This window comes from Gigantopelta aegis, chromosome 4 (assembly GCF_016097555.1).
Source record: "Gigantopelta aegis isolate Gae_Host chromosome 4, Gae_host_genome, whole genome shotgun sequence".
NCBI lineage: Eukaryota > Metazoa > Mollusca > Gastropoda > Neomphalida > Peltospiridae > Gigantopelta > Gigantopelta aegis.
Window position 1 is genome coordinate 46,642,448 of NC_054702.1, and position 13,495 is coordinate 46,655,942.

The 13,495-nt window shown below is 34.3% G+C and overlaps 1 protein-coding gene across 3 annotated transcripts in view; it reads right to left on the reverse strand.

Moving 5' to 3' along the window:
* Nucleotides 1-13,495, reverse strand: part of LOC121370621 (F-actin-monooxygenase MICAL3-like) — a 98,100-nt gene that overhangs the window by 17,977 nt on the left and 66,628 nt on the right. Inside the window, exons 14-20 of one of the 3 annotated variants that reach the window (XM_041495978.1) lie at nucleotides 13,049-13,108; nucleotides 11,766-11,957; nucleotides 10,689-10,884; nucleotides 8,752-8,840; nucleotides 8,022-8,112; nucleotides 6,698-6,911; nucleotides 3,151-3,171 (exon numbers count right to left, since the gene is read on the reverse strand). In XM_041495978.1, coding sequence (XP_041351912.1) covers nucleotides 3,151-3,171; nucleotides 6,698-6,911; nucleotides 8,022-8,112; nucleotides 8,752-8,840; nucleotides 10,689-10,884; nucleotides 11,766-11,957; nucleotides 13,049-13,108 — 863 coding nt within the window. Of the gene's footprint in view, nucleotides 1-3,150; nucleotides 3,172-5,707; nucleotides 5,756-6,697; nucleotides 6,912-8,021; nucleotides 8,113-8,751; nucleotides 8,841-10,688; nucleotides 10,885-11,765; nucleotides 11,958-13,048; nucleotides 13,109-13,495 lie in introns of all 3 variants that reach the window. The other 2 variants (XM_041495977.1, XM_041495979.1) reach the window with 2 other exon arrangements.

The following is a 13,495-nucleotide window of genomic DNA, read 5'->3' on the forward strand; positions in this document are numbered from 1 at the left end:
AATTATAACCGATAATTGATGACGAAAGTCCAATTCCCAACACTAGAACATGTTAGTTGTATGTACAGTTGTAATAACACAAACTTACCATTCATAAATCTGATATTATAGAAGGTATTATTTACTGAATTATAGACAAACAATATACCTAAATGGTTTCTCAGGTCCAGATTCCCTAAAACAAAATTCAATACAAATACAGAATACAATACCTTTCAGAACCGAACCCTCAGTAAACCAGAATTACCTGAAAACCAGACATTTGTAATGGTCCCTTTATAAATATCAGCACAGAACAGAACCTCTCTCAACCAGACATTTGTCATGGTCCCTTTATAAATATCAGTACAGAACAGTACCTCTTTAAACCAGACATTTGTCATGGTCCCTTTATAAATATCAGTACAGAACAGTACCTCTCTAAACCAGACATCTGTCATGGTCCCTTTATAAATATCAGTACAGAACAGTACCTCTCTAAACCAGACACCCCTTAAACCAGACTTATTATTTGTTTCTGCGGGGGTCTAGTTTAGAGGGAGTTTTACTTCAAAATAATATTTCTTTTGCTGTGTGTTAAATGAATAGAGCTTTGTAGGATAATAAACAACTAAATGAAAATAAATATAAAGTTTGTTTTGTTCAACGACACCACTAGAGCACATTGATTTATTCATCATTGGCTATTGGATGTCAAACATTTGGTAATTCTCATATTAGTCATAAGAGGAAACCTGCTACATTTTTCCATTAGTAGCAAGAGATCTTTTATATGCACCATCCCACAGACAGGATAGTACATACCATGGCCTTTGATATACCAGCAGGGGTTTCCCCAGGGCCGTTAGGTGTAGCGGCCTGACACGCCTTGGTCCATAAAGTAAGCGCTTTGACGACGTGGAAGCGCCTTAAATCAACTGCCGCTACGCCTTGATTTGAAGTGCTTTAGAAAAACAATTTTCACAAGTACGAGCGTGGCAGTCGACTACCTCTTGCAAACAACTTGTGTACCAGTATATCAAGCACACCTAATTACTATGACAGGTAAAACACTTCCTAACTACCTAACAATGGACCAGTCGTCTGCTCACAACTGGTGTTTAGTAATTTTACCACATTTACTGGGACCGCTAATCCGTCAGGAAGGCGCTTACGCGTAACGGGATTCCCGTGCTGAGCAATCAAGCTTCAAGGCCTATATCAAAGAAGATGCCCACTGACAGAATCAACTGTACCATTTAACTGAATAAACGTTAGGTGAAGCACTTTTTAAAAGTACAGTTAAGTTGGCAATCAATCATTTCTATCCTAACACCCCCTTCCCAAAACTCCCACACACTGAAAACATCCAAGGCTCACACTGTCGGTAGCCAAATTAGCTAATTAAAATTTATTAAAAAAAAAAATGGCTAATAAAATTTGCAAGTGGCTAAATTTTGGCTAAACCATTTTCTGTTCTCTGATGTGAACAAACTGTTACATAATCTATCCGACAGCTCAAATATAATAATAATACCAAATATTCAATTAGCATAATGGCGATCTCGCGACCGGTAACAAGAAAATCCAGAATACAGCGTAGGCATTATGATGTTTGTTTATTTTAATAATCACTGTTATTAATTTTAACGACATGCATTCGACATGTATGACGGCAATTCAATGTCTGGAAGATCTGTAACTTGTTATTTTAACTTTGTAAAGTCTTTGAACCAAAGTAATAAAAACAAACTGACAATGCGTGTCAAGTTAAATATACATGCCAGTTCAGGGCCGAAAGACATGTAGGCTATCCCAAGAGCTGAGTTCAGCCAGATCGAGCGAAAACAAAACGTTTTCTGGTTTGTGCACGTCACGTTAAACCAAATGGACACAACGGACACCAATCAAATAGTTCGCGAACGTTAGGAAGAACGTTCGTTGGCTGAACTGAGGAAAGCTCTCGACGCGAATATACGTCACGCTTCAGAGTCAGCTGACACCCACGTGTCAAGAGGCTTCGTCGTGGACACTGAACAATACCATTACACAGAAGTAAATCCTGATGTAAATTTGTAGAAAAACAATAGTTGTTTGCATCAATGAATAACTAATGGCAGTTTCATTTATTTCCTTTGTCTTTGTTAATTTTGTACCTATGGTCAACAGATCGCGATTGCGGGAAATGAACATGCAGTATTTATATAAATTGCAGTTAAACGTAGGCCTACACTGAATTAGTTTACAATAATCATATTTGTTAGATAATGTTAGATATATATTTGTAAGACTGTGAGGTGACATTTAATAAGTTAGTTGGGATTTTAAAAAGACCGTAAATTTTAATTTTATTAACAGGTTTTTTTGTGGGGTTTTTGTTGTTTTTTATAAATGGAATATACTGTGAAGTCGGCATTCTTAGCCTAGGTATTTTACAAGCAGAAATCACAACAGGCATTTAACACGACGCTGAAATCAACAGCAACAACATGGCACAAATTATGAAATTGTTGGGGGTGGGGAATTGATGGGTTACTTTTAAAAAAAGTTTTTAAAAAAGAGCATGATTAGCTGGATTGAAGGCAAACACTTAACGGTTTTTGTGTTATACTGATGCTAAAAATTTAAGCGCCTTAAAAAAAGGCCTGTACCAGTCATGGTGCACTGGTTAGAATGATAAAATAAATATATACATAATAAAAATGATACAAAACCGGGAACCAGCTTTAAAAAAACAAACCTCAACAACATAAAAAAACACCCCAAACCAACAAATATATTACATACAGTAAGATCCTTCAAAATGCATGCATTGACATGCTTACCTATGGAAAACTGATGAAGATAATATTATTATCAGTTTCCTATCATCAAGAAAATATAATGTAAAATTCATTATGTCATGCATATTTAAGAGTTACAAGTAACCATCTGTAACAAAACCCAAAACCCAAATGTTTTTAAAAAGGGTGGGGAGAGAAAATTGTAAAAATGGACCACGTTTTAGTAGACAAATGGGAATGGTGGGTTGTATTCGGACAAGTGCATCAGTCAGGTTAAATTTCAATAAACCACACACACCATTAGCAATGGAAGTGAAATGTATGAAAGTAACAAATGTTAATAAAAATGTTGGGTGGGTAAAACAGGTGGCCATAGCAACACACTCACTTCACCTCCATTTTTGGCATGCTGCAAAACATCATTGCAAAACAAATATTCAACATTCAATATTCTAAACAAGCTTTCAATGTAGGTAAAAAATAAAAATATTTGTTAAAATGCATATACTATGGAACATACTTGTTTAAATTTCATGTAAAGATTTAATTTGATATGTTAAAATAAACTTATACAGGTAAAACCATAAGCACCTGAATAATTGCTAATAAAAATGAATTGATCTCCTTAATAATGTAGTTTCTTTAATCTACCTGTAAGTATAAACAGACGGATCATATACGTGTACAGGATATATTATAGCATATATTATTAAATGGCTTTTAAAACAACATTTGGGTTCAGGTGACCATGGCAAGCCGTGTTTATTTACACAATATACCACTTATCTACAAATACAAGTACAGCAGGAACATTTAATATATATATATATATATATATATATATATATATATATATATATATACATCCACGACACTTCTGATTGTTGTGGTTAAGTGTCAGAGTTGTAATACAATACTGATACAGGAATATGTTAGTTCACTTGTATCATAAACCTTATGATTCTGGAGCAACGTTTAATGTGATATATGTTGAAATATTATGTAATGCAATTTCAGTCAAAATTAGACACACCCTCCCACTGTAATGCTAGACTAGTCTATGTACCCCCATAAAATATTATGTTGCGTTTGAAGACACTCTTTCCCTCCTCCAGAAATATATAATGTGACAAACAATGTATTTAGTAACCATGGGTATATAATAATATGCTACAATTTATTGCGACACATTGTTTTATGATTGAGAAAATGCTGACACATATTTCAACTTCATTTACAATTATTGTGTGTATACATCCAGCTATAGTGTAACTATCTACAATAGTATGTTGCCATTATATAAAGAAATCATGAAAAAAACAACAAAAAAACCCATCTGAGTTGGAAAAAAGTGCTGTCGAAAACAAAGTTTTACACAACACTATTCAGTACACCTACCCACCCATTGTAACACCATATATTTGACATACAACCACCCACCCTCTCAAGCGTTATGTACTATTTAAATGACCCATAATTAAAAATTATGATCCTTTCAATAATCATTACAGATCATAATTAACAATATTTTCAAAATACCAAAACTAGTACAACCTAAATATGTCAAGCTCAAGAATGAAAAAGAACAGATGGGAAAAAAAGGAAAGAAAAAATTGTTAAGAATAGAATATGAGTATGTGGTAGGTATGGATATTGTGAAAAGATCATACAAAATATTACTGTTGTTTATTTGTAGAGGAAATTGTTAGCAAATACCTCTACAAACAGAACAAAAAATGTGTACTGCTAAGACAAATCCACCATCATACATGAATGTTAGATTTTAAAAATATATAATTATCTACGATTAAAATAATTAATAGTAGCTTTATTAATTAATGTTAATGTTAACAAGACGAAGCAGTACTAAAGTTAATAAGAGTCAGTATGCTAGTTTAATTAGATAAATTAATACTGTCGTCTACAAGTAACAGTCAGAAGCACCTTTCTTTCAATGAATATACAGATCATCTAAGAACAATTTAACTGACTTTTTCTGAGTTTTCAAAAAGCAAAAAACCCCAAAACTAAGCCAATAATAAAATGCTTTAACAACAACTGCAATGCTAGGATTCAGAAGATCCATTTTTGTGCCAGTTAATTGATGCTGAACATGAAATTAGGGCTCACACTGTACATTGCCAAATTAGTCAGTTGCCAATTTTTATACAAAGTTGCTACAACATTTAGACTTTATTCCTTAAATTAACCACATTTTAATAATTTTCAAGGAAATACTCTATACATATATAAATTGGCTACACCAAAATTTGTTCTAGAGTGAGCCTTAGAAATTGTAAAGAAACATACATTGCACAGGCAACTTACAATTCATATCAACAACAAATCAGTTACCAAGGCAAATGCAACATCGGCAATAAAGCAAACTCTTTGTTCGTCCAATCTTGTTTTGTTTTTCTACTGACTGGTAATAACAAAACATTGCACTGTAGGTTTGAAGTAACTAGCATGGACACCCAAAAGGTGATACCGATTTGAATAACCAAACATTCTTTTCACCAATTTTTTAATATATATTTTGGTTATGCCACATTTCAAATGTCCTTACCCTGTAATTCTAAAGTAAATATATTTTCAGTTCAAACGAGTTACGCTTAGTCAATATTCTTCAGTCTGAAGCCAATTGTTAAATTTAAAAAAAAAAAAAAACACCCTAATGTTTTCTTAGAACTTCACCAAAAATTTCACACATTCATACCAAATGTCACAAAATGTGCAAAAATAAATGCATTGGTTTTAAAATGTATGACTTGCAGCAAATGAGACAAAATTTAAAATATCTGAAAAATGTATGTAACATCAGCCAGCACATAAATAAAGAGATTGAGTGTTAATACTGCGAAAACAGAATGTAGCGAAAGCTCACGGCACACACTGCATTGTGAGACATGCGTCACTATTAGACATAACGCAATACGTCATACCACTGATTCAAAATGTGCGATAGCTCGGCTTCAGATAAGTAGTCTTCACTGCAAAGACAAGGTGGCAAAAATATCCATATGACCAAATTCCAAGTTCGTGAAGCAATGATGATATGAATACATTTATTATGAAATATTTTGAGTTCGGGAGTAATTGAGAATAATCTATTTTTTTCTAGAAAAGCCTAAGTAATTTGTTATCTTCTCAGGGAAAATATGAATAGCCTTATGTGTAACAAAACTATTAGACATCAAATGAGTCGAATGCCTCACCTGTTATATAAAACTTGTAGTCACATGAATGTACATATTACAACATTTTATTTAATATTTACATTAAGTGTTGTAAACAGGTACATGTATTTATTCTTGCCATGGGTCCATGGGTCATAAGGTAAATCATATTTGGTGAACCCAGTCTCAACCAATGCCTCATGAATGATATACCAATGGCTGTGTTATGCTTTTATGTCTGTGGGATGGTCCACATTAAAAATCTTTACTGCTGTTCAGCTTGAGTAGCCTATGTGGAAATGGTGGGTTTCCTCCTTTATACATAACTGTATGTAACACACCAGTTTAAAAAGTGGTGGTGTAATGTGCTTCCTTATCCTTTATCCTTACTATTGTGAGTTCAAAATTGAGGGCTAGCCAAAGAAAGCAATCAGAATGGGAAGATCAATCATTTAAATGGATACATACTGCTTTTATTTTACTTTTAAATTTTGTTTTCTTCTCTTGATTTTTTTAAATTTACATAGCAACCGTACAAAGTTCCACATACATAGTACGTAATTATTATGACTAATACTGGTTTTAGTAATGCCTCGATTTAGTGTGTGGTAAAGATACGTTAGATATTTGATAATAAATGGCAAAATGAAGTGTGATATGAGGTTCGGTGTGTGGTAAAGATATGTTAGATATTTGATAATAAATGGCAAAATGAAGTGTGATATGAGGTTCTATTTTTTAAAATGATGAACTCACTCTGAGTCCGTGTCGCTCTCATCCAGACCATTTTCATTGGGCAGCAGGGCGTCACATGACATGGACATGGACAGACGCATGTTATGTTCGAGCTGCTCCTCTTCCGACTCCTCCTCCAGCCCCTCAAACGTGTTCTCAAATTCCACGCGCTCTGGCGTCTTATTGATCTTGTCAAATGTATCATCCGGTACTTGCAGTGGACTAAGAGGTGAAGCTGAAACGTACATATACAGAATATATTATTCCTAGGTACTTAACTTGTAATTCTGTTAATGACATTTCACAAAGAAGATTCTAATCGTTACAGGGGTACTTCAGGCATGGCGGAAGCAATTAGACATTGGGGGGGCTGACTGAGATCGAGGGTGAAAGTAAAGTTTCTAGGGGGTTCAGTGGTATGCTCTCCCATAACATTTTGAAAACTAAATGCCCTGAAATTGAATTTCTTGCATTCTACAAGTAAAATTCATCTCTGCCTTAAGATTTACTACCAATAATACTTTTGATTCAGAATTACTGAGGGGGCTAGAACACACACACCCCCCCCCCCCCCCCCCGTACTTACAACTATCTTATTATTTTACTTTTTGAAATTATTGTAAAGCTTACATGTTCCTGCTGTAAAACATTAACTGTAAGCCACTACAGTTAACTATAGCTATATATAATTTTGTGAAGCAAAGGATCAGAAGTTTAAACATACAGACCAGATTTTAATTATAATTAAAAGTCAGTTTTGTATAATGACACCACTAGAGCTCATTGAGTTATTGTTCATCAACTATTGGATATCAAACATTAGGTAATTTTGTACTCATATTCTTAGAAGAAACCCGCTACATTTTCCATTATTAGCAAAGGATCTTTTATATGCATTTTCCCACTGAGAGGTCAGCACACACTAAGACCTTTGTTATACCAGTCATGGTGCATTGGTTGGAATGGGGGAGGGGGGGAGGGGGGGTTAAAACCAATCAGAGTATTGGCTCCACTGTAGTGGTTCGATCCTAAGATGCAAGCACCCCAAGTGAACACTCTACCAACTGAGCTAGATCCCACACCAGATTTTAATTTTACACACTCCAAAATTAACTTATTAATTTATAGTTTGATAACAGAAAAATAAAACAAACATAATTTATAGGTGAATCTCTCCAGTTAGTGAATATATATGTGGGTTTTTTAAATAAAACATATGTACATGTACAAGATTTTAATTTTACACACGCCAATATCAACTTATTAATTTATATTTTGATGACAGAAAAATAAAACAAACATAATTTATAGGTCAAGCTCTCCAGTTAATTTAAAATAAACATACGCATAGTAACTCTTGGTTTATCCTTGACAGATACAATTTCCTCCTGTGCAGCAGGACCAGCTTCCACTGTAATAATTGTCGGAATGTTCTCCTGTAAATGAAAGATGTGATCAGAATTAATCAGAGCTCCTGAGACTGTGCATTTGAACACCACAAAACATATTTTCTAATCTATATAATTATCTGGTAAAAAAATTTAAGATATCAGGGATTAACCTTCTGACTATTGCAGGTGAGATATCTCGCAAGCTGACACATGGTATATCTCATACTGTACAGTCACTCATTCGTATTTCCCATTATTTTGCACATGGAAAAATAATAACAGAACCACAATAATCGAGACTAATCATTATAATGGGAACTTTAGTTTTTTTGTTTTTGCACAAGAAATACTAGGAATTTTGAGTTGATAAAGTGGTTTTCGGCAAGTATTTTCACTAAACAACAATGGCGGAATGTTATCGATTTAACTATTTTCCCCAACAACAAAAATCAAGAAATATTGGGATATGAATCAGTTTTTGTTTCCCCAAAAGATTCTGCTGAGTAAAACACAGTATTTGGTAATAATGGCCATACATAGTTAACATCTGGCCACAAATGTGCTTAAGTAAACGCAACTTTATAAAATTTTTGTACCCTCTCAACATGGAGTTTGTCAAAAATTAATCCAGTAGTCAGAAGGTTAAACTGTAAAAACTTTTAACAAAATGAACAATTTAATTACCTTGGATCCATCTTCATCCCAGAGAATTCTCTTTCGTTTCATTTTCACTCTTCGTTCTGGATTGATGTGTCGAAAACAGTAAAACTTAACTGCAAAAAGAAATCCAAAATTATCAAGCAGCCTCAGTGTTAAAAAGGTTAACACAAAGAAGACATCTTTAATTCAGGCCTCTGAGAACTGAAAACTTGCATAACCCATTGCAAACAAAAATTCAGGTAACCCATTTTCTTTTTTGTATAACGCATTGTGTCCATGTAAATGGTGCCCTAAGTTTTGCATGAACAAAAAGCAGATTTCGCAATGTTAAATTTGTGGGACCAACATGCACCTAAATATTGCATGAACAAAAAGCAGATTTCGCAATGTTAAATTTGTGGGACCAACATGCACCTAAATATTGCATGAACAAAAAGCAGATTTCGCAATGTTAAATTTGTGGGACCAACATGCACTTAAATATTGCATGAACAAAAAGCAGATTTCGCAATGTTAAATTTGTGGGACCAACATGCACCTAAATATTGCATGAACAAAAAGCAGATTTCGCAATGTTAAATTTGTGTGACTCAAAGGGACATTCCTGAGTTTGCTGCAATGTTTAAGATGTTATCGACTAACAGAGACTTTTTGACGACTGTAATTGCATATCAAATATATTTTTCTGCATAAAATATTAGTGGCTGTATATTAAACGTGTTTCTGATCGTTCTAATATTTGTACTAGGTTAAATTTCATTTTATTTTCAAAAAAAGATTTTTTTGTACGTACGAAATTATTTTAAGACAAAATCCAGTTTGGGCTTCTTACAAATATTAAGATGACCAGAAACACATTGAATATACAGACACTGATATTCTAAACAAGAAAATATATTTAATATGTAAGTTTAATCGTAGAAATATGTTATTAGTCGAAACATCTTACAATGCAGCAAACTCGGGAATGTCCCTTCAACATGCACGTAAATATTGAACGAACAAAAAGCAATTTCGCAATGTTAAATTTTGGTGACCAACATGCGATTGTTAAAGGCCTATAGTTCAAGGGACAGGTTGCTGCTTAGTGACAGAGCACTTGTCTGAGCAGTGAATAAGATTGTCCTGCCCGGTTTTTCCAATCCCAACCAGTGCCCCAACAACTGGTATGGCTATGGGCATGAAATGTGCTGTCCTGCCTGTGGAATATACATCTAAAAAATTCCTTTATAAATAATATTAGGTAACATTAGCCTATTTTTCTGCAGCATATTTATTCTCTTTCTAGACTAAATGTTGAAATGGTCAATGTTGGTCATCTTTACTAGGAAAGGCAAATGATCATTCCTGCTCACCCCAACATTTGTCTGAAAAATTATTTTGGAAAGAGTGGATATTTGTTTGTTTTTTGCAATGAAAAATTAAATAAATTTTCTTTAAAACTTTATGTGATTGCTCACAATTTTTGGAGAGATCTTTAGCTCACCTTGATTTTACTTACAGCAAAGATTTCTGTAAATATTTCTTTCATTATCATATGAAGAAGATAGGGAAAGATAAGGAAGGTACATGGAGAGAAACAAAATGGAGACACAGAGAAGGAGAGGGAGGGAGGGAGAGAGAGAGAGAGAGAGGGAGGGAGGGAGGGAGGGAGGAGGAGAGAGAGAGAGAGAGAGAGAGAGAGAGAGAGAGAGAGAGAGAGAGAGAGAGAGAGAGAGAGACAGAAACAGAGAGAGAGGCAGACAGACAGACAGAGACAGACACAGAGAGAGAGAGACAGACACACACACACACAGAGAGACCCACAGAGAGAGACACACACAGAGAGCGAGAGACAGAGAAAGAGACACATACACCGAGAGAGCAAGATTGTAATACTCAGTCCTTGACATCTAAGGTTCGTGATCACAATTGCGCACCAATTCTCACCCTAATTTTGAATAGACAAATGGCTGACTTACCTCCCCCTCCTTCCGGCTGCCTATCACAGGCGTAGGTGGTCAGACGCAGACTGGTTCCGCAGTAGTCACACTTGAGGCAGCCTCTGTGGAAGAAAACACCTTCAGCACTCATGCGCTCCATGATATACACACGCTTCTTGCAGAAGGCACAGAACTCACTGGCTGGCTGAGCAGCTAGCAGGATACCGGGAACTTTCTGAAAGTGAAGTAAGCAAAGTTTAAAACTACACAGTAATTGTGACATGTAGTATTTAGAGGAAACCTGCAAAATGTTTCCATTAGTAGCATTAGTAGCAAAGGATATTTTATATGTACTTTCCCACAGTGAAAACGGCACAAACTGCAGCCTTTAAAATACCATCAACAAAGAAATAAACAATATGTTGTTTTTTGTTTGTTTCAATTTATTTTTGAGGGTCAAGCATGTTGCTATGGGCACATATCTCAGCTGTCTGCTCAAGACAGGAATTAATGTTTAGGTATTAGTGATTAGTGAGAGAAAACTGTAGTAGCCTTATACCTTCCCAATGAGCCATTAAAATTTGCACTGGCAGAGAACTAGTATCTGTCAGATTTAAGGCTAATTGCTTAACTACTATTTCATCGATGATGGGAAAATGCACCATTAAATCATAATCTTTACAACAATAGAAGCGGGATGTATCTTAGTGGTAGAGTGATCAGCCAAGGTATGAAAGGCTGTGGGATCTATCATCCTCAATGGACGTTGGCTTTCCCCTGTTCCTACCAGTGCCCCAAAACTGGTATATCAAAGACTATGGCATTTATGGGAAAGTTCATATAAAAGTTCCCTTTAAACAGTTTTTAATCTGCCATAATGAAGTAAAAATAATTCAGCAAAATATAACAGCTTTTGTAACAGCACTGTGTGTGAGGGTGTGTGTACGCGCATGTGTGTATGCATGCATGCTTGTGTGTGTGTGTGTGTGTATGTGTGCATGTTGTTTTGGGTGTGCATGCGTGTGTGGGTGTGTGCATGTGTGTGTGTGTGTGTGTGTGCACATATGTGTGTTGTTTTGGGTTTAAATAAAATTAGTCATCAGTAAATATTCTCACCCTTGGTTCAGGTGCCACCTTGTCTTCTCCGCGGAATTTGGAAGCAAGAATTTCAGCCATTGCAGTGACATTGACGGCACTCTGCACATCCTTGTCCTTGGAGACGATCTCCGCTGGCTTCCGGTCCAGCATCAGTTTATTGGCAATCTCCTCCATGGGCAGCTTGTTGTACTTAGTGAGTTCCACATCGGTCTAAAAACACAACAACAATTACATTAGTTAAGTGTTTAAATGCCAGCTTTAAAGTTCATTATCACATTTTTGTAATTGAAAAAAACACACAACACAACACATGCTGTAATTAGTAAGAAGCTTTTTGCCATAATTCTTTTATCTATTCTTAAAATCTAAAAGATTGACAAATCTTTTCAACATTTTGAAGAGTGATATTTCTAGTCAATTGAAAATTGATTAGCACTTACTGTTTAATGTTTTAAAATTGTTTAATGATCTCTGAAACTTGCGTAGCAAATCGCATTGTAATACTGAACAAAATGTTCCCTGTTTGTCATCAAAAGTGTTATATCATGTGAGCAACATCTGTTGTAATGCAAGGTAATCCAATGGGTCTACTTAGGATCAACTATGTAACATAATTTACATTCCATGTATCACCACACCACCATTATCTGTGATTTTTATCTTGTGTAGCAGCTTAAGTCTTTTGGTTTAGGAATTAGGTCTTTATTAAAAAAAATAATGTACAGTCAGTGTAGCAGCTTAACGTAGTTTGGTTGTTTTTTTTAAAAGGTCTACATTAAAACAATTAATGTAAAATACCGAAAAGCCTTTTCAAATCTTCCTTTGATGATTACAAAGTATTTAAATAACCCACTGGTTACCTGACATTACTACATAATAACAACTGTGCCTATGATAAGTTTCCACTTACATAACAGCAAACTGAAATGGTGCTTTCCGTCAACACAATTATTCATGTGGAAATGTTTATTTCCACATCTGTCTTTTTGCAAGTGGATTCTTATACACATCACTGTTACATTTCATTTATCATTGATTACGGTAAGAATGCTTATTATATCTTATTAATAAAGTCTCACCCTTTACAAATGGCAAGTAGTAAAAGTCTTGATTCTGGAAAAGCCTAAACAGATGCTCTACTATAACTACATAATGTACTTTTTTGTTTTTAAATAACTAAAGCACACAGAAACTAACACTTTATTCCATTACAACAATATTTTCAAAACTCTTGTGTTTATAGAGCTATAGTTCATCAACATAACTTGTACATTTTTAAAATCAAAAATAAAGAGAAATACCTCTTTCAGCTTTTTGTTAACAAAGATATGGTTTTGTTCATTTTCTTCTTTCTCCTTTTTCTACAAAAGAAAATCAGATCAAAAGATTAGAAAACAAACTGAATACTTTTTAAAAAGATCTATACAGAAACTGACTATGATACAAGATTTAAAACATTATTAATATGTTTTTAAAATATTTATTACAATACCGAAATAAATGGTAAAATGCCTTCCAAATTTAAAAAGTTAATCCAGGATTTAAGCTGTCATATCACCAAATGCAAATTAAAGTTAAATTTGGTGAATTTATTTCATTATTACTTTGAAAATTGCATGCCATTTGTAGATATACTGCCATTTTCAAAGGCACACCTTTTTTTTCAATATATCTCAGAATATACATGTACATGTATGTGTCAACTGGTCAATGTGTACAAAATTTCATTCTTGCATTAAAAAAACAGC